The 26712-nt window shown below is 43.9% G+C and overlaps 1 protein-coding gene across 5 annotated transcripts; it reads left to right on the forward strand.

The window, feature by feature from the left end:
• The first annotated feature begins 3019 nt into the window (after positions 1-3019).
• Positions 3020-21502, forward strand: FAM241A (family with sequence similarity 241 member A). 5 transcript variants are annotated; one of them, XM_076336907.1, is made up of 3 exons: positions 3020-3151; positions 17676-17819; positions 21259-21502. In XM_076336907.1, the coding sequence occupies exons 1-3, from the start codon at positions 3044-3046 to the stop codon at positions 21298-21300; spliced, it is 294 nt and encodes a 97-aa protein (XP_076193022.1). In that variant the 5' UTR covers positions 3020-3043; the 3' UTR covers positions 21301-21502. The 5 variants fall into 5 exon arrangements, 4 of the variants coding, with proteins under 4 accessions (XP_076193022.1, XP_076193020.1, XP_076193021.1 ...); XM_076336905.1 differs by having other exon boundaries at positions 17676-21502; XR_012995202.1 differs by lacking the exon at positions 17676-17819 and having other exon boundaries at positions 3083-3151.
• Positions 21503-26712: the final 5210 nt, after the last annotated feature.

Here is a 26712-nt window from a genome sequence, read left to right on the forward strand (position 1 = left end):
TCTGAGCAAAGCTGCAGCATTCAGTCTTCCTCCTACTGCAACCAGCTGTTTTTCCAGAAAACCCTTTAATTACAGACTTTTATCATGAGGTTCCGACTCTCCTTAGTGACCCCCAAATGATAGAGTCGTGCAAGAAGATCTCTCTTTACCTCTTGGGAAATATTTTGTCTGTACATTTATTACAAATTGGCCACAAGTTGCCCCATGCAAAACAAAGAATTCTTTTGCAGAATCTGCCCTTTAACTTGCATCTCTGCACTTTCTTTGGCACATGGCTTTTTTGCCTATGACTAAGTCATGCTGGGATTTATCCTGGCATTTTCTGAAATTATTGAGTCTGGGAGAAGGCACCATGGGCAGAAAGTCAGTCAAGTCCGGAGGACTTGGAGTGTGGGAAATTTCACTCAGATAGTGATCTTGAAAGGAAAGTTGCTATGTTGTGGGGATGTCTTTTGGTGACATAAATCCTTCAACTCGTTCCTGTGATTAAATCCTTATGAAGCTACTACATGCTTGTGAATATTTGGAAAGAATCCTGATTTCAGTAAGACAAAGTCAAAACATCAGTCACTCAAAGCAGTTCTGCAGCAGCTCAGCTACATGCACAGGCCCAGGCACCAGTGCTCAGAGCACATGAAGCCTAGGAAAGCTGATTGTAAGGAGAGCCTAGAGATTGTGATGTGATTGTGGCATTGCCTTTTCTATGAGTGTTTCCTATAAAGGGGAACGGGTTTCTTTGAGGTTACTGAAGTTGCACAGGCTCTAATGGTGTCTGCATCCTAAGAAATCTCAGTGACGGCTTCTGAGTCCCTGTTCTTCCCCTGGGCACTGAGGCTATTGCCCCTGGAGGTGCTTCCCCACACAGAGAGTGCCGGGGAGCCGGAGGCAGTCCCCGTGCACTGAGCGTCTGGCTGTTGCTCAGGGTGCGAAGAGGCAGCCAAAGGCTGATAGCTGCAGCAGGGAGGAGTGTGGCTTTTTTTGAAATACAATTAGCTTTGCTTCACTGCAGAAGCTATGGAAGAATCTTCCTCTACGGGGACATCAACATCAAACCAGTAGGACTGCAGATAGGTGAGGAGGAAACCGTAGCACCAAGCCAGCCAGCACACGTTATAGTACCCCTGGCACAATGGTCACCGGTCCCCAAGAGGCAGCAAGGATCAGAGACCGCGCTGTAAAGAACAACGGTGGCTTCAGCATCAACTTTTTCTAAAAAAAATTCTAATACATGTTTTTGTGATCCACAAACCAGCAAAGGTTTATGGATTTAAGTGTACTAAAAAGCTCACTGAAAGGGACACCTAATCAATGCTTTACTTAGGACCTCTTTTCCAGAGAGAGTTCACTGAATGCCAGTACTATGTGTGACACTTCATTTCTTCACAAATCACCTCAGGAGCAGAGAGCCTCAGGGATGTTTTACAGAGCTGCTACGGAGCAGTCGCATTGTGCGCGGAAATATATCCCCACGGCCCGCAGTGGTGAAGTCCATAGGATTTTTCCTGTTGCCCAGTATTTCCCCATGCCGGCATGATTGCAATGGTTTATGGGCCCTGTTTCAACAGCTTGATATTCCTCCAAGCCTGTCCCCATGCTACTAACAAATGGATCATGGACCAGAACTCTGGGCAAGCAATTAGTCAAGTCATCAGGGCAAACTGCTCTTGGCCACCCTGCACCTCGGGGAGCAGCCGGGGCCAGCTGCTCCGCCAGGAAGGGGAGCCACAGCCGAGCACAGCAAGGCGGGCAGCAGCAGTGGCCCTGTCAACAAGTGCCCCGTCCCAGCTGTCCCTGTGCCGGCCCTCAGCCCCGGCGGCCAAACCGAGGGGCCTGACAATTGGTGTGGCTTGTGTATTGTTCTGCATTTTTAAAAAATACTTGCTCATAGCCTGAAGGTGTGAGTACCCCACAATATGCTGAGTGTTTCTTTGTGATGGTTTTAGGTTTGCTACAGCTACTGCTGTTCTTTGCGCAACAGTAATGACAGGAAAAGCAAAAAGCAGGTAGAATTCCCTCCAAGTAACAGTGGGACCCACACCCAACCACCAGAAAGCCATATAAAATTCATACGAAATGTCTGATTTCCACAGAATCCTACTGTCACACAACCTGCCTCCGATAATTGCCTGTGGAAACAAAAGTGAGCCAAGCCTTGCAGAATCAGACTTGCCACAATTAATGTATGAACTGGCTTCTGGATGAGGAGAGAAGATGCGTGCGGGTGCCGCCAGTGGTCCCACCACAGCCTGGGAATGCCACGCACTGAAATCCAGCCACACTTTCAGGCCCACTCCTCGCTGTGCTGTACTGGGGTGGCCAGCATTGATAACGCGTGCAGGGCTGGCAGAAGTGAGGCCTCTCTCTGCAGAGGTATAGGGGCGCTCCACCACGGGGAGCGGGAGCCAGGCACACCCCTGTGCGGTGGCACGTCCTCGTTAACTTTTCACTCCTCCATACCCCCCCAGAGCTTTGCTGGACACTAAGTCTTATCTTCTGGGTTTGCCGTTGCATTTCCTTCTTCCTCGTGTGTGCTAGCTTGTTTTAAAGAAAAGAGGACCAGGTTCAGAGAGCTTCAGAAGAGCGAGGCCAGTGTTTCCTCTTTCTCTGGAGAAGAACAGCAAATGCCGCATCTCGTGCTGCCAAGAGGCTGCCAGTCAGGCGTTCCTCCTCAGAGACACACCAACAAGGAGTGGTGCTAAAGTTAACGCTTTGTTAACACCTGGAGTTTCCTGGTTTTAATAAAAGCTTGGGAAATGGGGCTGTTGGCGGGTTTGGGGTTTTTTTGCTTTCATTAGCAGCAAAGCGTTTCTCCGGCCGAAGGCCCTCGGCGGCTCTCGCTTGAGGCGGGACCCAGCAACAGGAGACTCCCTTTCCCGGGCCCCCTCGCAACCCCGCTGCGGGGCCGGTGCCAGGGGCCGCCTCCTCGCTCCCCGCGGCGCCGCCCTCCCGCCGCTCCCCCGGACCCCGTGACGGTCCCGCCCCGCCAGGCGGCAGCGGCGGGGAGCGTGCGGCGCGGCGCGGCTTGGCTCGGCGCGGAGGAGCCATGGGCTCGGCGGCGGAGCTGCTGCCGCCGCCGCCGCCGCCGCTCGGGGAATGCGAGCGGGAAGCGGGGGTGGCGTCCGCCCGGCACCGGCGGCGCCCGGAGGAGCAGGTGGGTGTCAGCGGGTGAGGGGGGCTGGTAGGGCGGGCCGCTGCCCCGGCGACGGGACGGGACGCCGGGGGGGGGAGACTGCCCCCCTCCCGGCGTCCCGTCCCGTCGCCGGGGCTGCCCCTGCCGTCAGGCAAGAGAAAACCGTAAACGCCTTTTGATTCACCTTCCGTGGCGTTGCTGTTACAGCCCGCCGGTGGTGCGAGCCGCTCCCGGGTAGCGCTCCATTGCGGCGGGGCTTACGCAACCCAGCCGAGCTGCGTGGGGCTGCCCCCGCGTGATGCCGGAGTAACCCCCGGTGTACCACCCCCACCTCCGGCCCTCCTTCTTCCCTCCGAGACGCTCGGTCCCCGTGGAAGAGGATGGGAGCAGCTGCACAAGGGTGGTCCCTGCACAGCGTCCACGTGGTGAACATCTTCCTGGAAATAATTGGGGTGCTGTTGTTGCCATCCCCGGAATTCCCCAGTGGTTCAGCCCTCGGTCTTTCTTTCGAAGACTTAGCCTGTTCACTTAAATATTTTAAGCTTCCAGTCTATTACTTACGAAATTGAATGTATTGTAATTGGAGAAAAATACCGACTCCTTTTTTGACTTGTCTGCTTTCTTTAGGGTATGCATTTTTATGGCATGCTGGATGGAAGTGGGCTTTTCACTTGGGAAATGAAAGGAGCCGTGTACATTCCCCTGTTGTTAATTGTAAAATGTCTTTCCACGCACTCTTTGTTTTGTGGACAGCCTTGTCCCCGTGCTTAGACAAAGGCAGTGTTCTTAATGCACATGTGTTGATGTTTCATTTAAAGAAAAAACACAACCTTTTTTTGTATTTGATACTTAAATGTAATGATCGGGTCTGAATGCCTTGAGCGATTAAGTAAGAGAAATGCACTAGCACTGATAACTGCACAGGGGCAAACAGAGCTGCTGGAGTACATCCCAAAGTAACTTCCAGACAGTTTTGTTTAATTTGTTAATTATTAATGTTGAAAACTCTTATAAGATGGTTGTGACTGCACTCAACCATAAGCGAGCCCTTTCACAGCTAGAATAGCTTAATATTTGAAAGCGTCTGGTAGTACTTGCCTGACGTTACAGCTGGAAGCAGGCCACTTCTGCAAGATACTGGTACTTGACAATTCACTCGGTGACCATTTACGTAAGTTGGTGCATCTTCCGTGTCCCTTTCTCTAACAAAAAAATGGGGCAGAGCAGGGCACGTACCCAAACGTAGGGTAAGGCCGGATGCTCTGAGAGCTACAGCAGTTCCCCTCTCCGTGTCCACGAGCCCTTCTGCAGGGTATTGCAGGAGGAGACTCAGAAATATTCCCTGGTTCTAGCTGCTGTCTTCCTTCCCTCAAGAGAGGTGAAAAAGCGGCATCAGATCATCTCGGATGTTACTGCTGTCAAACTGGTTGTAACTCCTCACTAAGGACGGAGCTCCCTGCAGGTTACCACTGCTGCTCTCTTGGTGACCAGCGTGTTGGTGTGGTTTCAGGGGGTGGTGTGGGCTGAAGAACTGCTTTCCAGTGTTGCCTAAACACATTTTAAAATGACGTTGGTAAAGGTACCCCTTGGGTGGCCACAGGCACACTTGGCAGAGAAACTCTCTTCCTGCTCTGCTCAGGCACAGGTAGTGATCGTGGCCCTTTCTGACAAGTTGGGGCATAATGTTAGGATAGCAAAGCAGAAATTTTAAATAGGCCATGAGGAAGAAAGAGAAAATCCTTCCTGTTTACTGGAAATGTTTCACTGTCATAGCGTGGAGTATTTTTTCTGCATACTGAGGTGCCAGCAGCTGGACAAATAATAAACTAGATTTGGAAATAAGGAATATCAGTTGCCTTTATTTAATATACAATATTCACATTTAATATGTATATAATAGTAAAAATAATCATACTTTGATAAATAGGAGTATTTTATTTTTATTATGTGTAGGGAAGACTAAAGCTAGGTGAGGATTTAGCGGTACCTACACTTGCTGCAAACTTTGACAGAAGGTCCCAGATTCTCTTGCTCAAGAGAAGCACAGACATGTAGCTTGATTTGGAGGGGCTCCTGGGTCATCAAGCCTAGTGACGTGCTGTCGTTTTTTCTGCTTTCATGCATGTGTCCAGCTTTCTCTCAAAACGATTGGTTCCCCCTGCCCTTTCTGCTCTCATGGAGGGGCTCTTGCTGAACCCTGCTGTTCCAGCAGGCAGGAATCCTGTTTCCAGGCTGGGTCCTTACCTGGGGTCCCTTGTGGAGGCCTAGCGTTGTTGCTGTTTGCTGAGGGTGTGTGCCACTGTTAAGGTAACTGCTGGTCTTCAGCCTGTGTCTTCCTGTTTCGTGTTCTCTTCTGAAGTATAAATATGCACGCCACCTTAGTGTTACGTGCGATGCGAAAGAAACGAGTCAAAACCTGCTTTGATGATGGTGTAAATTCTTACTTCTCTCAGCTGGTATAAAGTAAAGCCTGCGTGAGAGCAAATCCTTTGGCCTTTTTTGAGAGCTTTTTTTAGGTGAGAATCTGGGGCTGGTAACCTGGGTGTGATTTGCTTTTTCCCATTTCCTCCAAAATAAACTCAGTTTGTGTAAGATCATACCTAGTAACATAATGCTAAAAGAATACCTTCCTGACAAGCAGGACTTAAATAATAATGTATGCACCCTTTAATGTTTTTTTTAAATGAGAGTACTCTGTAGGAAATACATCTATTTGTTTAATGCCAAACCCTCTGGCTTTAATTTTCTATTGAAGCTTATTATTATGTCAGCAAGGACGTGCTTAATGAAACTCCTGACAGGTACATTTTTAAAAGAATAGAAAGATATGTTACTAAATGTTATACCTAGCCTTTGGAATTCATTATTGCAATAGACTGTAGAATTACCTACTTCAGTGATTAGATTTAAAAGCTGAACTGGATGATAATGTGATTAATATCCTTTGTAGGTTTGCATGCAAAGATGAGAATAATTACCCTTACTTTAGTCTTCGAAGTGCTGCAGAACCTGGGTAGTTTGTTCTACCTCTGCTGTATTGCATTGCTGGTGTTCACAAGCGGTATGTGAAGGCACCGAAAGATTCAGCGGCTCCTGAAGCCATGGGAGTAGGTTGTTGCGTCACCCTGCACGTTCACAGTTTTTTCCTAACTGTTGATAGTTAGTCAGGCGCACAAGTTGTCCTTGTGTTTTCAATATCGCTAGAGTTAAGGACCTCAAATCTCCTTCCCTAACCCACTTTCTAAAATAGGTTAGCCTTTGTCATATTACTACAGTCTAAATCTCATCAACGCCTATAAATTAAACCATGAAATAAGAATAGAAAGGTGGAATGCATGCGAGCGTGCAATAATAAAAGGTGAGGCAAAAGTCCTGCATTGCAGTAGGGCATGAGGTGGTGTTAGCAGGTCCATCCATAGGGACCTTGAAGCCAAGCTGTGTTACAGCAGACAGAGTTCCTGAGCGCTGTGGCACTGTGGCTCTCTTCTGTACGGAAAATTGTCTGTCTGGTCTGTAATGGGGTTTAGTCTCTTGTAATCTAAGTTGAAGGCAATGGCAAAATTCCCAGTTGCTTCAGTGAGGCCAGGATCTCCACCCAGTGCTGGTTTAGGATACACAGAATCCAAAGTGCTGTCCGACAGCTAGGCTAAAACCAACGCTTCTCCTAGAAAATGTCTAAATGCAGAGTTAATATGTGATATGTGTATTTGCAAGTAGATAGATTAGCTTAGACAATCACCTTTTCATCAACCTGAGTTTGTAACCCTTTGGGGTGTTTTATTATTATTTTGAACGGTGTTCTATCTCTATAAGTGGAGTATTTTATCTTCTAATAGACGGGTTCAGATTTAGAGAAGCTACTACAAAAGGGTTTTGGTGTTTCCCATTGAGAGTTATGTTGAAGAGGTATGGGTGTCTTAGCCAAGTTCAAGTCCTGAACTTTTTGAGTAAGTTTCCGATATCACTAGTATTTCTCCAGCATGGAAAGAATGAGGAGAAACAAAGCTAGAGGATAATGCCGACAGACTTGTGGTATCCCTCATGTAAATGTTTCACTATTCATTGGACTGTAGGATGGATGTGGCCGTGTTGCCTGGAATGGTGTCATTTCAGTCATAAGTCAGTAGAGGCCAAGAATGTTTTGAAGTAACCTTCTATGTGTGGAAACTGTGGTGCCTAAGGCTGGAAACCTAGTTCTAATTTATTCCACACTGAGATAATCTGAAAATTGGAGGGTTCTCCTGCTTGCAGTTGTTGCGATTTGTTTCCGAACTGAAAATAGTAATACCTGACAGGGAGGGCTTAATCCCAAATTTGCTCTGGCTCTACAAGTGATTTAACTCTGCTGCAGAGGTTCATAGCTGCGTAATAATACGTGGTAATAACTTTATAAAAAGCATTAGTGGGTTTTCTGAGGCTTGACAGCATTTGAAGAAAAACACAAAAAAAAGCCCCTTCAGACATACCTGTAGCACCTACAATAGATAGGATAGCGTGCTCTGCTTGAATAATGTGAAGATCCCATTTTCTTAAAAAAGTATTCTGGAGATAGAAGCGAATAGAAATTTCTTCTCCTTAAAAGGCAAAATTAACAGCTGTTGCTTTTCAGCAAGCCGATGCATTGATACCATGCTGAACATATGGTGGATTGCAAGCCTTTTGCTGGGTCAAGCTGACCAGTTTTAGTGGGGGAACCTTGATAAACAAAATCCTATGGAAATTAAGTGTTGCAGGTGTAAGGAAAAGATGGATTAGAAATTGCTTTGATCTAGTTTCTATGTAAAATTGCAGCATGGGTGGGACAGTAGTAGGAGTGTAAGGAAGAATGCAGACAGCAGCCTAAAATGGGTGAGAGAGGCAGCAGATCTTAACATGGGGGCGGGCAGGCTTCCTCTCCCTTGGACCCTCCCGTGCTGGGTTCTTGTCTGTGACACTTTCTCATCTGGTGCCATAGTAGTGGGGAAATTTACTCCTGAAATTATGGGACTCAAACACAGCTTATCGAGGGAAGCCTCTGTTGCTCTTGAAGCCTTCTCTGCTCTGCACGCGCACAAGTTCAGTATCTGGAAAAGCCTTTTCATCTCCTTAACACAAAACTGCTCCTCGTATTTCAAAGTTTGTTCCAGCAACTGTTGATACTAAACTTGAGTTGCTGTAAAAGCTGAGTAAAGGGAATACAGTGCAGTTGCTTTTTTTTATGTTGTTGCTTGTTTCTATAGAAACATCTTGTTTCTATTTTATAAATGGTGTCTAGATTCTTGCTATGAAATGAACGTTAACCCAATCTTTGTTTTGCAATTTTTAATTTAAACTCCCTCTAAGTATGTCACTTTTATTGGTAGCTGTTGTAAAGTATTTTGGTATTAAGAATTTTTCTAATTTTCTTGCATTTGCATTTTTTTTCCCAGAGGAACAAGTTGAACTTAGTTTTTCTCTGTCTTGTTTTTCATCTGGAAGTGAGGTATGATTTTTTTCTCATTTCCTAATCTATTAATCTTTTCATATTTAAATATCAGATTAAAATTAGCCTAGAGAAATGAACCTGGGGTTTTTTTTTTTTTCTTCTCCAGACAGTTGAAATTAATTTTGTTGTCTTAATAGTCTGTTGGCTGAGTATCAAGATCTTTTTACTGCTTACATTTACAAGGTCAAATACTAATCATTAGTTTCATGCTAGCAAAGGATGCAAAGGGATACCGTTCTCTTCCTGCTATGGTAGGAGAGGAAGAAAATCAGAAACATCTCCAATAAAACTATTTGCCCTTCTTGGGCAAATTTCACTTTCTCTTAATTAAATGTAAGAGACCTTTTTAAGGATGAGAAAGCAGAGTGAAATCCTGGTCATGTGCCAGGTGTTACTAGTAACGAAACTGTCCAGTTTGCATATGTGGAGGAGCAGGAGGCAGAAAGCCTGCGCCCGGCCAAACCATGCATCACAGGGTTTCGTGCTGGTGCCCTGCGATGGGGTGAGGCTGTGGTTCGGAGGAAGAGGAGGCCACGACCTGGGAACTTGCCGTTCGCTGCAGATCTCCAAAGCCTGTCCATGGCAATACACTGGGCGGTCAGATGGCTGAGTACCGGCAAGGTGGGGTAATTTATTCCTCCGGGACTTACATTGCTGGCTACCTAACTATCAAATATCTGTATCTGTGTGCTGGCTGGTATGTGTTCCCGTCTGCACCCAACAGAAGTTGGTCTCTTATTTTGGAGGGGAGGGAACTGGTGGTTTCTTCCGTCGTGGTCTCTGTCATCTGCTCGCTTTCTTCTCATATTTTTTCTGTAAGATTGAGCTTGAAGTATTTTCAGTTTTAGTTTGCATCCTCTAAAAAGAGATGACGTCGTGAGGCTCTCTTCTGAACGTTAATGTTCCAGCTTTCAAAAATACAGGAATATTTTTCAGTAAGTAAGCATGTTCCTAAAGTCACATCTCGGTGGCTTTTTTGACATTTAAGTGTCTATGGGCTTCAGCTATCAGACACACCACCTGTTCCCTGGAGTAAAAATAACCATGACTGGAGTAAAATAGATAGTGAGCAGTTAAATACTGAAGAGGAAACTTTTTACTTGAAAAAAGGAAAACGTGCAGGTGGGTATGTAAATGTGATATCCCTGCATTTCTTTATTACACTTTTTTTAATGTATCATTTAGATGTTGTTAAACATGTGTTTGTTACTAAACTTAAAATGGTTTTCTTTTCTATCTAATGTGGAAATAATTCTCTTAAATATGCCATCTCTTTTTCTTTCTTTTATAACTGTGAATGTGACCAGTTGTGATCTGAGGCATGTTACAAACAATTTGGAGACACTGCTGCTTTTCTGTGTTGGAGACAAACCTAGGGGATACCTGTTTCCTACTCACCTCTCTCTTTGCCCAGCAGTGTTTTTTTGACTGTAAAATCACAAACTTTTACATGGAGAGCAGTTTTTTTCCCAATCCATTGGACTTTTCTCCTCCGTTGCCGGAGTTCATGTTTGTGTAATGTCCTTTTGGGCAGTTGATGCAAGAAAAGAGAAACTGATAGACTTGTACTCGGCCCGGTGCTGTTGTCAAGTTGAGTGCGGGGTAGGAATTTTTCAAGCTGTCTGAGCAACAGAAGACTGTTGGGGTTTCTTCAATTCATTAATAATGAAAAATAAGAAGAGGGATGTTATTTGGTTTGTTTTGAAGAATCTTGTACCTTCAGAGTAGTTGAATGGAATTTTTTTTCGTTTTTTTTTTATCCTGAATCGTGAAGTGGAGCAGGTTCCTTATGTTCATCCACTCCCTCCTCCCACAGAACGAAGGCTGTTGAACTTCATCCAATTATTTCACTCAAGTCGGTTACTTGGATTTTTTTGCATGTGTGGAAAAAAAATTCTCAAACCAAACAAACCATCTCAAGATCCGTAGGCTAAGTGTGGAAAACTCTGGACCAAGCTGCTGCGTCAGCAGATGAAACGCCTGGAAGGCAAGACCATAACTACGCCTGTTCTCCTCACAGCTAGTGCAGTGGTGAGGCTACAGGACTGAGAAATGTTGCAGTCACTTTAGAGCCATTCAGTTTGTGGTCCTCCCAGGCAATTCATCCAGCCCACTGCTGCCTTTCTGGTGGCCCCGTAGCGCCTCACCCATCGCGCCAGCCTTGAGGCAGGTGGGTATGTGATGAGGCAGGGCTGTCCTTCTTCCAGGAGGCTGGCAGGAGGCACTGGCTCCAGCTGCCGGAGCAGCTTGGGTCACTCCTTTCAGACCACTTTCTTCTTTCCAGGGATGAGCCCCAGGAGGCCCAAGTTGTTCTGGCAGGGGCGGCAACCCTGAGCACACCTGCATGCAGATGTTGCAGTAGTTTGTCGCGTGTGATCTGCGCATGGCCAGCAAATCTGCCACGTCCAGCAAGTGTGGGGTGTCCTGAGCGTGGGCACCGGGCTCCATCGCTTGCCGAGGAAAGTGCTGCACCAGCAGCCATGCTGTGCCCCTGCAGGGACTTCCAGGCAGAGCTTGTTGGTGATGCTGTGTAAGGACATCTAGTCTTTGTGTAAGGACATCATTGATACTGTCCTTCAGTGAGCTAGTGTTGCTGATAGCAGAAAAAAGAAATGCTAAAGCTGTGCTTCCATGCTCTCTTTGATTAGCCACAAGAAAGTAACTTCCCAAGCGTGTTGGGTAGGTTTGTGTCCCCTTCGGATCCATTTGTGTTCTACATCCTCTGAGGGCTTGGCAAAGTTACTTGGTACGATCTGTAAATGGTCAGGGGCAGGGACTGTGTGCTCCCAGCAATTTGTGGGGAAAAGACCTTGAACTGGCTACATTATATGTAGGAGGTGCAGACAGGGATCAGCCTTAAGCGATTGTGAGAAGTTCAGTGCTAACTTTATCCTTCTCTCCTAGTAAGTAGCATGTGAATCATTGCAAAGATGGTTTCTTTGGGGTGGTGGGTGTTCTGATGGGATCTCATGTTTCTCTGCATGGTCAAAACACCCTTGATGGGAAGGGGGTAAGCAAGAAAAAGTTCCTGCTGTCAGACTGGTGTGGAGTGGCTTCCAATCATGACTTACCGTGTGCTTTCCTGAATTTAGGCAGCAGTGAGTTTCAGTGAATGTGGTGGAATTTTGCCATAAGCAAGGGTAGTTAGTGGTCAGAACACACGTAACTTTGTATGTTATGTTGATGAAGAACATAACTGGTAAAGCCACAGCCAGATGTTCGCTGGGTTCAGTAGGCTGAGTTGACTTTACCTTCTCTGTTGTTTTAAAGCTAGTCCAGGAAAACATTCAATTACATGGGATATTTTTTTTCAGAAGCACTTCAAGGATGTAGGAGCACCAGCTGTGCTGGAAGTGGACAGAACTTGTGCTTAGTATCTCCTCTGCGACCTCCTTGGAGGCCTTCATTCTGAAAAAAGGTCCTTTTATGGCATCCTGCACCTGAGAAGGCACGTCATGGTTCTCCTTAAAGTGTGCAAGCCCCTCAGCCATTTGGCCATAACAGCTGGGTAAATTTGGTTATAAAGTTTCTGTAGTAAAGTTCTTCAGAGTTTGGATCTTCAAGTGCTGACTTTCTGCCAGTAAACAGTGGGAGACAGCAGGCAACAGCTTTGCTGATGAAAATATGCTGTTTTGAATAGGGAGGGAAATTTTATAGCACCAAATATCTGAAAAGACAAGAGAAAACTGGGTGCTTGTAGGAACCTTCGGGTACTGCAATAGGCTTGTGAAGAACATTGTGCATACATGCTGAGCAATAGGATAGATCAGGCACTTCCCCTTGTGTTCCATGTGATAACTCTATTTTTAATTTTAAATAATTTAAAGTCAAAAATAGAAACTAAATATGAAATGGAGTATGGAGTACTATGTCCAGCTCTGGAGTCCCCAGCACAGGAAAGACACAGACCTGTTGGAGCGGGTCCACAGGAGGGACACAACAATGATCAGGGGGATGGAACACCTCTCCTATGAAGAAAGGCTGAGAGAGTTGGGGTTGTTCAGCCTAGAGAAGAGAAGGCTCTGGGGAGACCTTATTGCAGCCTATCAGTACTTAAAGGGGGCTTATAAGAAAGATGGGGACAGAGTTTTTAGCAGGGCCTGTTGTGACAGGACAAGGGGTAATGGTTTTAAACTAAAAGAGGGTAGATTCAGACCAGACAAAAGGAAGAAATCTTTTACGATGAGGGTGGTGAAACACTGGAGCAGGTTGCCCAGAGAGGTGGTGGATGCCCCATCCCTGGAAACATTCAAGGTCACGTTGGACGGGGCTCTGAGCAACCTGATCTGGTTGAAGATGTCCCTGCTCATTGCAGGGGGGTTGGACTAGATGACCTTTAAAAGTCCCTTCCAACCCAAACTGTTCTATGCTTCTATGATTCTATGAAATACTTTTTTAAATGAAAAAAATTATTACACTATATGAAAGCATTTAAGGAATATAAAATGAAAAGGAAATTGAGGCAATGAAGTCATACACAGTGGTTGTACATTTGTAAAGGAATCTGCTAGCGTAATTTGCTTTAAGGGCATTGATGATCCCAGTATGTCTAAAAAAAAAAAAACCACTTAGATTTAAAATTAAATTACAGTAAGGAGTAATTCATTACAGCAATTTGATAAGAAACATTAGGTTAGGAAACAAATGCTCCCCTGGCCCCTCTGAATTTCTTCATCGCTCCTGTCTTTCAAAGAGTGAGGAAAGGCAAACAAATTACTGTAGATGAAGTAGACCTCTCTTACGTTCCCTCCTGCACTGTGGCAAATGAAGTCTGGGGGTGTCCCCTGCATAGCACATACTAGCTATGAGGAGAAGAGCTGCTGTAAAGGCCTTGAAAGCATGCTTTCTCTGGGGCTAGTGCAGGTAAAGAAATTCCCTCTGCTCCCTCTTGATACACAAAAAATTCTTAAAAGTTATGAAGCCAAGGCTCATTTATAGAATCATTGAGGTTGGAAAAGACCTCTAAGATCATCGAATCCAACCGTCGACCCAACACCACCACCCACTAAACCATGTCCCTAAGTGCCTCATCTACTCGTCTTTTAAATACCTCCAGGGATGGGGACTCAACCACTTCCCTGGGCAGCCTGTTCCAATGTTTCACCACTCTTTCACTAAAGAAATTTTTCCTTACATCCAATCTAAACCTCTCCTGGCGCAACTTGAGGCTGTTTCCTCTCGTCCTATCGCTAGTTACTTGGGAGAAGAGACCAACACCCACCTCGCTACAACCTCCTTCCAGGTAGTTGTAGAGAGCGATGAGGTCTCCCCTGAGCCTCCTCTTCTCCAGGCTAAACAACCCCAGTTCCCTCAGCCGCTCCTCATAAGACTTGTTCTCCAGACCCCTCACCAGCCTCGTTGCCCTTCTCTGGACACACTCCAGCACCTCAACATCCTTCTTGTAGTGAGGGGCCCAAAACTGAACACAGTATTCGAGGTGCGGCCTCACCAGTGCCGAGTACAGGGGCACGATCACTTCCCTACTCCTGCTGTCCACACTATTTCTGATACAGGCCAGGATGCCATTGGCCTTCTTGGCCGCCTGGGCACACTGCCGGCTCATGTTCAGCCAGCTGTCGACCAGCACCCCCAGGTCCTTTTCTGCCAGGCAGCTTTCCAGCCACTCTTCCCCAAGCCTGTAGCGCTGCATGGGGTTGTTGTGGCCAAAGTGCAGGACCCGGCACTTGGCCTTGTTGAACCTCATACAGTTGGCCTCGGCCCATCGATCCAGCCTGTCCAGGTCCCTCTGCAGAGCCTTCCTACCCTCAAGCAGATCAACACTCCCGTCCAACTTGGTGTCCTCTGGGTTGTTGATTTTTAAAACTAGCAACTTTGAAACAGAAACTTCTTTGGCTTTTAAATGAGGAAGCTCTGTTTTGTTGGGGGGGTGTGCTGCTCAGAATGGGTACATTTCTCTTTCAGTGGTTTTCTGTTACGGTAGTGTCTGTCTAGCTTCAGGCTGATTCAGCAAGATTTAGTATGAAAATAGTCCTGTGGAAATTAAGAGTCAGCTGGGAACTGTGTGCTTGCTGAAGATAGCCAATTTCTAAAAATGTGTAGAAAAGTACTTTTGGGGGGGGGGGGGGAAGTAGTATTTGGTTCTAAGGATATGGTTTGAGAGCTACTGGCACATATGCAGGACTGTATGCTGTTTGACTGTCACCCTGAAAATTAGTGAGAGAACTTCTAGCTGCAATGTTAAAGCTTATTTAATATTTTTTAGCCATTTGGAGCATTGTAACATTACTGGTGTTTGCCCTACTGGCTTTATTTTGGCTATACCTCTGAAGAAACGTATTTGTCCAGCATGTGAAATATTATGCAATAGTAAAGAAAAATATGCCGTCTGTGTGTTATGGCTGATCGTCTGTTTTCAGCTTCACTTGTTTTTTGCTGAGTCGCCTGAAGCAAGACATACTCAGCCTGAATTAACTGAAGCAGACTTTGAAATCTTGAGAATTTCCATGATTGTTCTGAAAGGTTTTGTAAGCTCTTGAAAATATTTGGAAAAATAACTTGACACTTGTTTTGTAATTAAACACACACTTGTCAGTCTCAGCACCTAGAAGCTTGCTTTGCGTAATCGCTGTAGGGATTCATAAATCTACCCTTGTTTGAGAAGGAGAGGGTGAGATAGTCTTGCTTAAAAAAAAAAAAAAAAAAATCACCCCATAAATAAAAAAGACCTGGACAGCCTAAGTAAGGTGGAATTTACTTTGTACCCTGCTTAAGAGACTGTGTACAACTTCTTGCTGTTAGCTTATCCAAGCAGAATGGGGCTGCTAGGGAAATCCCGTGTCTTACAGCTGCCTCATACCAGGAGAGACGTCAGTGTGGACACGTACAGTTCACGTGCTTAGCTGGCCCGGTGAGACAGAGCTCGTGGAGATGTGCCTGCTGGCGGCCTCCTTGCAAGTGCTGCAGTCTGCTTGCTCTGTGCTGAGTACAATTAATAATCCAGAGGCAAAGAAGTGATTCATTTGTTTTCCCCCGCCTGGTTGCACCAGCCACTGGCTCAAAGCCTAAGCTACTTTGCTAGAAAATTTAGTGATTTCTCCTGCACGTGTTAACTGCTTCTCTCACAAGTGGTCTCTGCGCCGCCTGATGTGAGCTGCGCTCTGATCCCTCTGCCATCATCCCGTTAGGCACATGCACCCTGTGATCTCTGCATGCAGGAAGCAAATATGTTTTCCCTTTCCAGCACATCCTTTCTCTTTTCCCTAATTGTTGTGATCAATATACTACTTAGGCTAATTGTTTGTCTCCCTGTGCTCTGGGAATAGAGGGATGAGAGTTCGTGTAACAACATTGTGTTCCCGGGATGGCAAGCACCCCGCCCTGCCAAGTCTGCAGGGGCTCGCAAGAGGCTCTGCCTTTCTTGAAGAGACTAATCTTGAAACACTGGAATTAAAGAGGAGTCAACATTTATTTGAATAAATAAAGCACAGTTAAACCAAAATGCTGAAAACTGGGGTTTCTGTATCCAGTGAGGGGGAGAAAACAACCTGGGCCTGAGAAGCAGGCTGAAAACAGACAGGGCGGTGGCTGTCAGTACATAACCTCCAATACTGCAGTTCTCCAAGTTCAGGCTCTTCTGTAGAACCACAAAAAAATTGAATACAATATTCATTACTATTTAGGCTTCCTGCACCCCTCCCTTTCTGGGATTCAGTACTGAAGCTTAAACCAAAATCTTTATGAATAAGCCAATAAAAAAATACCCATGCACACACAGCTGAAGGACTGTAGGGGTTTTGTTGTTTTTTTTTTTCAGTAGCAGCTGTGGTGCTTTACCCAACCTTCAGTCAGTCAGAAGGTTCTTCATCGTGGCCTAAAGTCTGGCCTAGAAAAAAAATATTGGCTTCCTTTGCTCTCTGCTGGATGTTTTTCTGTGGGAATGGGAATTCACTTTATTACTTGCTGTCTAATGGAGAGCCTGGCACTGCTGTGGGAAGGAATTTTTGTTTCTCCACCGAGACCATGCCATGTAACCAGGGATGCAGAATAGCTTTCATCCTTGAAGACAGAACTAAAGATAGATGTTTGCTTTGAATCCAGGAGTAGACTTATTGCACATAAGAGTTTGCAGGCAATCTACTGGACCTATTGATCTGTTGACTGAAATATTGATGAGTAGCTGCTGCATGTGTTTTCATTGCTGCTTAATGGAAGGATTAGAAAACTCATGTTCATCACCTTGAAAGCGTGTTCGCCCTGTCGTACCCAAATACAAGGCAATAAGGTTTTGTGCAATGGATCTCTGGACACTGGGGAAGGAGAGATGGGATTTCAAGCTCTAATCTAGTTACAGTTTACATGTTGACACAGTCGCATATTTTCTGTAGCGATATTTAAACATGGTATCTTCATCTAAAGATGTGCGTCTGCCTTCCTATGCATTTGCCCCATCATTTTTCTTTTGGGAAAAAGTGCAGAACTTGTTTCCCCTCACCTTTGCTGCTTTGCGTCTGTGCGGTCCTTGGGTCTGTCTTCTTTGCCTGACTTGCACGGCTTTCTATGCCAACATCAGGATGGATGTTTGCCTTCTGGTCGAATCCAGTGCCCCTCTTTCAGTGGTGATAGTAGCTTTTCAGCTCCCTGTGCTTTGGTGCAAAATACTTTATAGTTCGTGCTTAATAGTTTTGTATCATTTTTGTGGTTCTGAAAGTATTCTGGAAATAATTTATAACAAATCTACTTAAGTCAAATCCCCTCCCTGAAATTACAGGCATCCAATTCCATTTGGGTTGCCCTGACATCCACGTTGCACAGACAGGTAACATGTATGACCTACAGGAGAGCTTTACCCCTCTAGATTGGCATCTGGAGGGGAGACAGGCTGTCATGTGTTTGTAGTATCACTTCAGATGTCCCAAGTTTGGACAAGTGAGTGTCATCCTTAACGCTGTACCAAAGTCACAAGCTATGTAACATTTTCAATTTCTCGATTTAAGGAGTAGCTTTATTGCATGTATATCTTATTTTTACACATTCAAATGGAAACAGCTGAGACTTGTTCAGAATCACAGTAATAAGAACCGATTGTACAACATATTTCCTAATTTTGTCTTCTGTGTGCAGGTCCAGCAAGAACAAAGAAACCACACCACAGAACCTGTAATAGATGACTATAAAAAGATGGGGACTCTCTTTGGCGAACTAAACAAAAGCCTTATCAGAATAGGCTTCACAAGGATGTACTTTGGAGAACGGATAGTAGAACCTGTAATAATTATATTCTTCTGGGTTATGCTCTGGTTTCTTGGCCTACAAGCTCTTGGACTGGTTGCTGTTCTGTGCCTTGTCATTATTTATGTACAACAGTAAAATTTTATAGATGCTGTTTGGATGATGTATTTCAACACCGTCACTATGCCAGTGGATTTATGTGTTTAAGTAAAAGGGTGGCATATCAAAAGCTGCAACGCTTTGAACTGCATTTTGCTGAACTTCCAATGTTTGGGGTGACGGGGACTAAAATTATGCATTTTAAGCAAAGTCAGCAATGTCCTACTACATCTTTGAAGGGCAAAAAAGGAGATGTCTGTAATATAATGGTGTCCAATGTACTGTTTTCTGCACTCTTGGGGCCTTAGTCCAAGGATTGGCTTTTTGTCCCCCCTGCCAATGTTCTTGCTTTGTATAGTGAAAATTTCCTGTCTGGTTTTAAGAGGACACTTGATGTGAGTGTCCTGTTTCACTGTTGGGGGGGCTCATGTGCTGTTTGTTCCCTGAATGTGCATAATTTGCTGGTTTTTTTGCTGAAAAGCTAAATCTGCACAAGGGAGGTTTGCTAACAAACCTACAATGACAAACGTTCATAAGGTGAATACAACTTCCCAACACAAAAGCATCTTTGGTTAATGTAGTTTATAGCAAGCTTTCCCGCAGGAAACAAGCTATGCCAGCAAAATGCTTTTATACTAATGTTAGTGACTTCACACAAGGCTTCAGCTGTTGTTTAGGAGGAATTGCAGTCCTATATTGGCCAAATGGTCTAACGTAGCTCTACCTTGTTTATGGAAATGTACTCGGCTCCTGCTGCTATTTTTCCTTCTTTTTTTTTTTTAATACTTGCTCTCTCCCCCAGCCTTCCTTCTGAAGATAAACATTTGGATAATTCATGGACTTTGTAGGTAGTTACAGCTGCAGTGTTGGACAGTTGCCATTCCAGATGGCAATGCTAAAATATTGTCTGCTTCCCCTGGGTCGTGTGTGAAGTGTCTGAACAGCCAGAAAGATATCAGACCAGATCTCTCAACGCTTCCCTAATTTGCTGCAGTGTGGACCCAACATGAGCTAGAAGCTTTGTGTACGTAAGCAAATCAGACCTGTTTCCTCATGCAAGGCAAGAATGTAGTTGAAATCAGGTGGTCATTTTATTTAGTAGTCTTAACTGATTAATTTCCACGCTAGGCAACAAAAATGCGTATCTATAGGTGCATGTCATGGGCAACACAAATCGGAGAATAGGATATATACATTCAAGAGTAAGTGCAAAATTCACTCTGGCTTCCCAGGAGCCACACCAAGGGTGTATTGAATATTTCCAAGTTGAATGTGCTCATTTAAAGAAAAACAGTAAAATGAGACAGAATCTTTACTAAATAGGCTACCAATTTAATATTTGCTGTACATTACTTTTAGTAAGAAACTTAATTGCAAAATTGACTTCATCTATGGTAGTGTGAAATTATACATTTACTTAAAGAAATGTAATGGAAGATGTGAAATTTACAGAAAACTGCTTAACCTTTTGCAGTGACTTTTTTCCTAAACGTTTTTATACTAGCAGAGATCAACAGTAGATTAGTTGAAAATGCTGTCTTATCCAGAGACTTTTCAAGTTAAGGGGAGCTTCTCTGTGGTCCCAGTCCTGCAACTGGATTCTGAAGGCCGATTTTATGCCTACGTGGATCATGTTGGTTGCTGGGCTCTATTTCCAGGACCCTTGGCCCCAGTCCTTACAGACTTTCCTATTAGTGAAATAATTGTTATTTAGGGCAGTGAACATGAAGGCCCAGCTCCTTTAAAGTCTTTATGTGCCTAAATGCCATCTGTAGACATGTCTCTGTACTTTTCTAATGAATGCGTAGTTACTTTCTGAGGAGCCATGTCTCCTCTCCAGATCTTCACATGGCCTTGACTGTGGATCCGAGAGGCTCTGCTGAACCAGCAGGACTGCAGAGGAGTGGGACTGAGGCCTGGCTGTGTGTTTAGATGGCAACCGGGGTTGATTGGCACCTAGTTAAATAGTTATGCTGATGGCAGGGGAACGTTTGACAACAGAAGGTGTTCCTGGATACAGGGGTTTGTTATTCACAGCTGGAAGTCCCAAAGCAAACAGCAAGCATGGGCTGAACTCGGAGGCAGGAGCTCTGTACTCGCAAGTGCCTAGGGGTAAACTTTGGGTTTGTTTCAAGCCCCTTAGAAAGCAGAACATCTTTTACACCTTTGCATATTTGTATAAATATAATGGTGGGTTTACGTGTATTCTCCTGTATAAGGGCTGTACTACAAAAGCATCTTGTCATTAAAAAAAAAAAAAAAAATCCTTTCTTCCCACAGTCAAGTTACTGTTCAGAGGATCTCGTCCAATTCCTTTTGTCCTGTAGGAAAAAGTGTCTCTGTGATATCCTTGTTGCAGTAGTACTCTTGTGTAAAGACACTGTGCTGTGAGATGGCGTGTAGTATTTCTGAAGTGGTGATTTTGCTCTGTACGTAAGGAATAGGGAACAATAAACCAAGGGTGTGACTGCCAAGTTCAGTAAGGAAATTGTTTATATGCATGTAACCTTTTACTATGTGCATAACTATGACTGTTTCACTCATGAAGTCATTTCAGTTCTTTTGATGTTCATGTTTGTATACATGTACTCTAGGGAAATGTAGCTTTTGGACTAAGATTGTGTATGGTGAATGTTTTATATGGTTTCTCTTAAGGGTAACTTACGACGTCTTGTCCTTCATAGAAGTTTTTCATTTTTAAAAATCTGAAAAAATATCCCTCCTAATGGAGTTAGGTTGACCGAAAATGAAAAAGAAAAATAATGTATTGCATGGAAGATAGCCCTCGCCTGTTTGGTTTCTTACATTCCATTATATATAAGAATTAGCACCGCATCATCTGTCCCAGTTCTGTGCTATTGCTATACTATCTCCCTGTCATTTGCAGGAAAGGAAGGAGGAGTTAAGGAAAAACGGGGACTGGGATAGATTCAGACATAAAGAGTGGGAGATGGAATGCATGAAAATGATGCATGTATGTGTCAAAAGAAATCTGATTGTAAATGTGTGCCAAAAGTGAGGGGGGAATGGGTGAACAGTCCTTGCATTGTCTTCTTCCTTCCATCCAGATGTAGTTCCAAGGCAGAGGAAGCACCAAGCGTTCAAAGGATGTCTCTAGCTAAAAAGCAGAAGGTTAATTTAAAAAAAAAAAAAGACAATTTCACTTTTGTCTATATAGTAAAAATTGATAATGTAATTTATATTGGTATATATGATTATTATTCTTGATAGAACCGAAAGCACCTTTATGCATCTGTGCGTAGGACTGTATGAAGGAATTACGTCCCTTAAACCTGTGTTAAACAACAAATGATGTAATTCCTGTTGGTCAGTGTAACATACTGAAAGCTTTTTACATAACCTCTGTTTTTTAAAGGATGGACTCTTCAGTACTGGTTCACACCCACCAAAGGCATAAATGTTTGAACTACTGTGTACAGAGAAGAAACTCTACATGTAGGAGAATCTTGGAGAACTCTGTTTGCACTGAAAAATCATCACGTCGAAACTGTCCATATAAAAAGGAAAAATCATATTTCTTAAAAATTCTGTATTAATCCTATGGAAAGCACTTTGTTATTCTTTCTAATAAAAAGTATTGTCATCATGAGAACTGTGAATTCTTTGTGGTGCTTTGTTCAAGGTTACTTGACTCCTTTCAAAATTTCATGGTAGGCCCAGATGAAATGGCGCAGTGTTCAGATACCCACTGAAATCAGTTAATTTGCAGCTAGTGGAGAAATAGCTGCAGTACAGGAGCTGAATAAACTGCATCAGGTCTCTATGGTTGAGTGTGCAGCAAGTTACGCTGAGTTAAAAAAAAAAGTAGTAGAGCTAGATGTTAACAAATAATGGCAACATTATGGTGTAAAGTAGCTTTTACTCCACAGCATACCTATTTTGCATCCAGAGCAGCCTCTGAAGGAACCAGATGTGGTCAGGGGTGTAAAAAATCCTTTAAAGTGACAATTGGTGTGCCACAGAAAGGTTTGGGAGTTTTTGTTTGTTTTTTTTTAAATATGCATAGAACAGCATATGGTTCCAAACAAATCCACTTCAAACTGTTCATTCTTTTTTCTGCAGATCAGAAGGGTGTTCGTTCTGCCAGATCCAAGGGACACTTAAATGTATCTGTATTGCTCAGGATGCACAGTGAGTTAAGCAGTATAGGTTTTCTAAAAGTAGCAAGTTGAATTTTGGTCCTTCAAACTCATAGTGGTGCTTTTGCACAAGTAAGGCTCACAGGTTTTATTTCTGATAAATTATCTTGGTCAGGCCTTTTATAGGCTGCATGCAAATTCAGGAACAACCTGGCTTTGACTCTGTTTGATTCTTTCCATCCTGAACTTTACTCTAGGTTTTGGAAGTTTATTTCTTAGCCTCTCCCATCTGCCAGAACTGACAGCTTCATCCCCTTTGTACTTTGCTCCTTTCACTCTGTAGCGTTGCCTTCTCTACGACTGTTCACTAGAACAGGCTCTCTCTGTGCCAAGGGTTTGGGCTTTTTCATCATTCAGTCTTCTTAAAAGCTACCTAGACAGAAAATCTTTTTTCAGTTGGATGTTTTGTTTGTTTTACTGTGTGCCTGCTTAACGCCAGAGGGGAGGAAATTAGAGAGAGGATTTTAAAAAATATGCATATGTTGGGTAGTCACTTCTTTTTTACAGTGCTTATCTGTTGTTTCAGATGATGGTTACCAAACTGTGATTTGCAGTTGCCAAAGGTCCAAGGGAGTGTTGCAAACGTGTAGAGTAAAAAGAACTGTTGGTAGATTGGCACCAGGATTTTGAGACTAGATGGGTCAAGCAGCATGTGGCTTAGGGTTGTTTCAAGCTTATACAGGCAGGTAGACTGCTAACTTCCCTTAACTCCTGCCAACCCCTCAGTTTCTTCTGAGATGTCTCCAAATGTCTCTAAAATCATCAATATTCCTTCTGCACTCATTCTGAAGAAACTGAGCTTTCATCAGCTCTGTTTTACACAGAGGAACCAAAAGGGGATGAGAATGGGAAAGGGGAATTGGACTTACAAGAGTGTTTTTAACTTGTGTGCAAGCTTGTAGTCTTACAAAATTTTAGCCTTGTACTATCCAGATAATGTTCTTGTGTCTTGTATGCAGTTGTCAGAAGTATTTATATCTGCCCCAGCTTATATATATTTTCCAATTAATACGGAAGTGAAGCAGCTGAGATAATATATCCTTTTTCCCAAAGAATTTATTGAAAACAACTCCCCCTCACCCCAAGTGGCAGGAGGGATGCCACTGGATAAAGCCCTTCTGATGACAGGAGCTGGTTTTGGTGCAGCTTCAGGTGAACTGGCTCCTTCCCAGGGTACAGCAGGCTACCAGAGTGCTGGGGAATACATCTTGCCCAGCCCCAGGCATCACTGAAACAGCAGGAGTCCGAGTGGCATGGAAGGGGAAGGACTGTTACACCACAGCCCAAGGGATTTGATCGGACAGTGTTTGAGACAGAGCTGTTACGGAGTATGGTGTCTAGGTCTTACGTTCATTAAATGTAAGTTAATTAAGCCCAATTGTTTCTTGGCTTGCCCTGGTGCATCACCTTGTGTCCAGAACGAACATTGCTTGCAGCAAATGTTTCTGCTTCTGGAACCTGTGTCTGTCTAGGCATATTTTAGACATACCATTTACAGTTAATTGCGTTTTAAAGCATTACAAGGGAAAAGGGCTCATCTTCCTGTCCTCATTCGGATGCGGGTTTAATTAATGTATGTGAGAAGAGAGCCAAATAAGCCACTGGCAAACTGTCGAGGGCTTCTTCATAGAGGAAGAAGCTGCTAATCAATGTGTGGGTGACGAAGGTACAAGAGACGGGTTTGCATGCTGTCCAGAATGGGGGGCAGAAAGTGACCATTTTTCTGTCCTAATTCACAAATACATTCTCTGTTTTCTAATGTAGCGATCTTCCTCAAGCTAGCTGGAACATATTTCCCAGGTACAAGAAGTCTGTAGCAAGGAGATGAATTATTAGGTAAGGAAAATCCTTTGGCAACTAAAATCCTGTTCTGTAGAGTGTCAGACATTTGAGAACTCTCTTCTTGACTTGAATGAGTTTTGAGATCTTAAGTACTTTGGCTTGTTAATTCCTTATTTTGAACATTTTACCTGGTTATCCTTTTAAATCATTCTTTCATTCATAGTTCTTTCTAAAAGCTGTTAATACCAGTCCAAAGTTCTCGAAAGCGGCTCCTCTGTCAATAGCTGTTACCAGTGGGGGTGAAGACAGCCCGTGCATACAGGATGGCAGGTCACAGGGAGAGAGAGACTGGTGTGTCTTTAGTGCTACCTGGCCCGGTGTCACAAAGCCTTAAAGCAGGTCTCCAGCAGTTCCTTTGCTGTCACTTTCTGCATTCATGCCTCTTGTTAGGTGCTTAGCGAGAGCTGACATTAGCCAAGTGTCTAATTTCCTCAGGCATTTCAGTCCCTTGAGCTCGGGACCTTCTCTGTCTGCTGCTAAACAGACTCTGCCTGTCTCCACACAGCTGAGCACCCACGTAACTGTCCTTCGCTTCTTGCTAAAGAAATATACTCCGGCATATTGCGGTCAGGTCCTCCTCCTAATAAGATTAGGAAAAGCGTGATGATGCAGTTTTCCTGAGAGAACAAACATTTCTATGCCTTTAAGCTTACTTCAGTAAGTCTCTCTGTGAATCTTCCTGTTGCAGAGAGGAAAAAAGATTTAAGAGTCTATTGCCAGTTTTTGATACTTAGGAGAACCAAAGGCATGCAAATGTTTGCATAAATTTTTTTTTCATTTTGATTCCTAGTTTCTTCATTCCATCTGTGATTAGAGAGATAAGAAAGTATTTGGCTGAGCTCTGTTAGCAATGGAGTTAACTTGGCTCTTAGTTAACAAATTCTTATCCCAAGGTCTTCAACAGGTACATACAAATTGCTGTTAACAAGCCCTTTTTTAGCTTTCCTTCACAGTCTCTATTTTTTCTTGTTCTAATGCATTAACCTAGATTTTTTTTTTTTAAAAAACATACGTTTTGGGGAGAGTCTGTGCCTTGCTATGCATATATAGCTCAGTGGAGATGGGACTGTTGGACGATTTAGTGTTTTTACCCTGCAATCAGCATGGGTTTTGTCATTGTTGAGACCTGCCTGTCTTGTCAGCTGGGCTTTACCAGCTGGGGGGATTTCTGTGCTAAGAAGCAGGTAGGTTTTAAAGTATAGTTAAAGCTTGAGATTAATAGAATTTACTTGTGCAGTGGTGGCTATGCTGCAGTTTCCCAGGAGACTAAGCCATGTGTTGTAATGACAGTGTTTTGCAAGGAACTCTAGAAAATAAGCCAAAGACACCGTAAAAAGAATTCAGGTCTTCATGAGTAACTCTGCTCCGCCATGAATGCTCTGTTCTTCCGTTGTTACTAAATAATAATAATAATAATAATAATAATAATAATAATTATTATTATTATTATTATTATTATTATTATTATTATTATTATTATTATTAAATGTATTTTTAAATCCTCCACTTAAATTTTGAGACTGGTAGCACGGATCCTTTTTGACGCTACCCTTCTCCCATCTTTTCTGAAAGCTTCCTGATTGTCACCTTTATTTTTTCCCCTCCAAATCCCTGTGTAATACAGACAGTGGAGGAAAAAAAAAAAAGTAGCTATTCCCAGATAGAAGGCACTTGCTTCCAGTGCAGTGGTAGCGCAGGCTGCTTTTTCCTTCCTAAGTGCTTCAGAGATCTCCTGGGGAAACTCGGAAACCATTTAACTCAAAATCAGCTCTGCTTCTGTATCGTTATATATGTTGTTTCTTTTTACTTGTTTTGATGAGCAACATTTAAAAGCAGGTTTCTGACTGAGCTTATCTGGGCTTGCTGCAGCATCCTAAATAACCCCCACTGTAGGAGTCCCTAAAGGAAGAATTTGTCCTGCGCGCCTGATAGTACTGCTTTCGGACAAAGTCCCCGGGGCCAAATTCAAATCGTAATGGAAGGAGCATGTTCCACCCCCCGGCACAGCTCTTGGTCCTGCTTTAACTGGTCTTGTCCCCTTGTTCTCCTTTAAGAATCCGTCCAGAACCCCTTCTCTGCAAAATCACTGTGAAGATTCAAAGGGGGTTTTCAGCCTGCAATAACCTTCCCTGTAACACAAAGTCATGAATAAGTGTGCCAGAATTAAGACGTTTAACTGTCACGGGATCTGATAAGAAGTAAAGGGGTTTTGGAGTTTCCTGTCAAACACTGAAGTAGTGAAATCTTTCCTCCCCTCCACTTTCAGCACTGTTAATGATTTATTTGCTACATGCCTAGTGGATTTTTTCATGTTTGTATTCAATGAACATTAATTTTTATCTCCTGAGTAGTGTTGAGCTATGACATTTTCCATCTTGACATTTTTGCGATATGTTTTTATTCAATCCCATTGTCGGTCCTGCTGAAAGCTCGTTAGATGCTGCTGTTGACAGGGGGTAGAGGGCAGCGGTCCTGCCCTTTCTAGTCCTGCCCAGAAAAATGTCCTCGTGTCGCCTCTGTGTCAGCCTGGGATCCAAGGTGCGTTTCCAGCGAGGCTTACGCCATGGCGGGTTTGAAGCAAACCTGCATTCTGGCTTTTCTGCATTCCAGGAAAAAGCCCCTTGGGACTCTCTCATGAGAGCGCTGTTTCGAAGGCCTAATATGTTTCGTGATGGAAGTCACCTGCATCTCCAGTGACCCTAAACAGGGGAGTCACACGGTGCCTCTCCTCTGTCTCTGTGCCTGGGCAAGGATAATTTTGGCTCTTTATGGGACTGTAAAGTCTTTGCCTAGATTTCTGACTGATGGCTCAGGAGGAGTCCTTTGCC

The sequence above is a fragment of the Aptenodytes patagonicus genome, chromosome 4, assembly GCF_965638725.1.
Source record: "Aptenodytes patagonicus chromosome 4, bAptPat1.pri.cur, whole genome shotgun sequence".
NCBI classification, from domain to species: domain Eukaryota; kingdom Metazoa; phylum Chordata; class Aves; order Sphenisciformes; family Spheniscidae; genus Aptenodytes; species Aptenodytes patagonicus.

Excerpts from the sequence above, each read along its gene's own strand:
- FAM241A (XM_076336905.1), top strand. The coding sequence starts at position 3,044 with ATGGGCTCGGCGGCGGAGCTGCTGCCGCCGCCGCCGCCGCCGCTCGGG. Across the intron at positions 3,152-17,675 it reads GGCGGCGCCCGGAGGAGCAG|GTCCAGCAAGAACAAAGAAA; the intron begins GTGGGTGTCAGC and ends TTCTGTGTGCAG.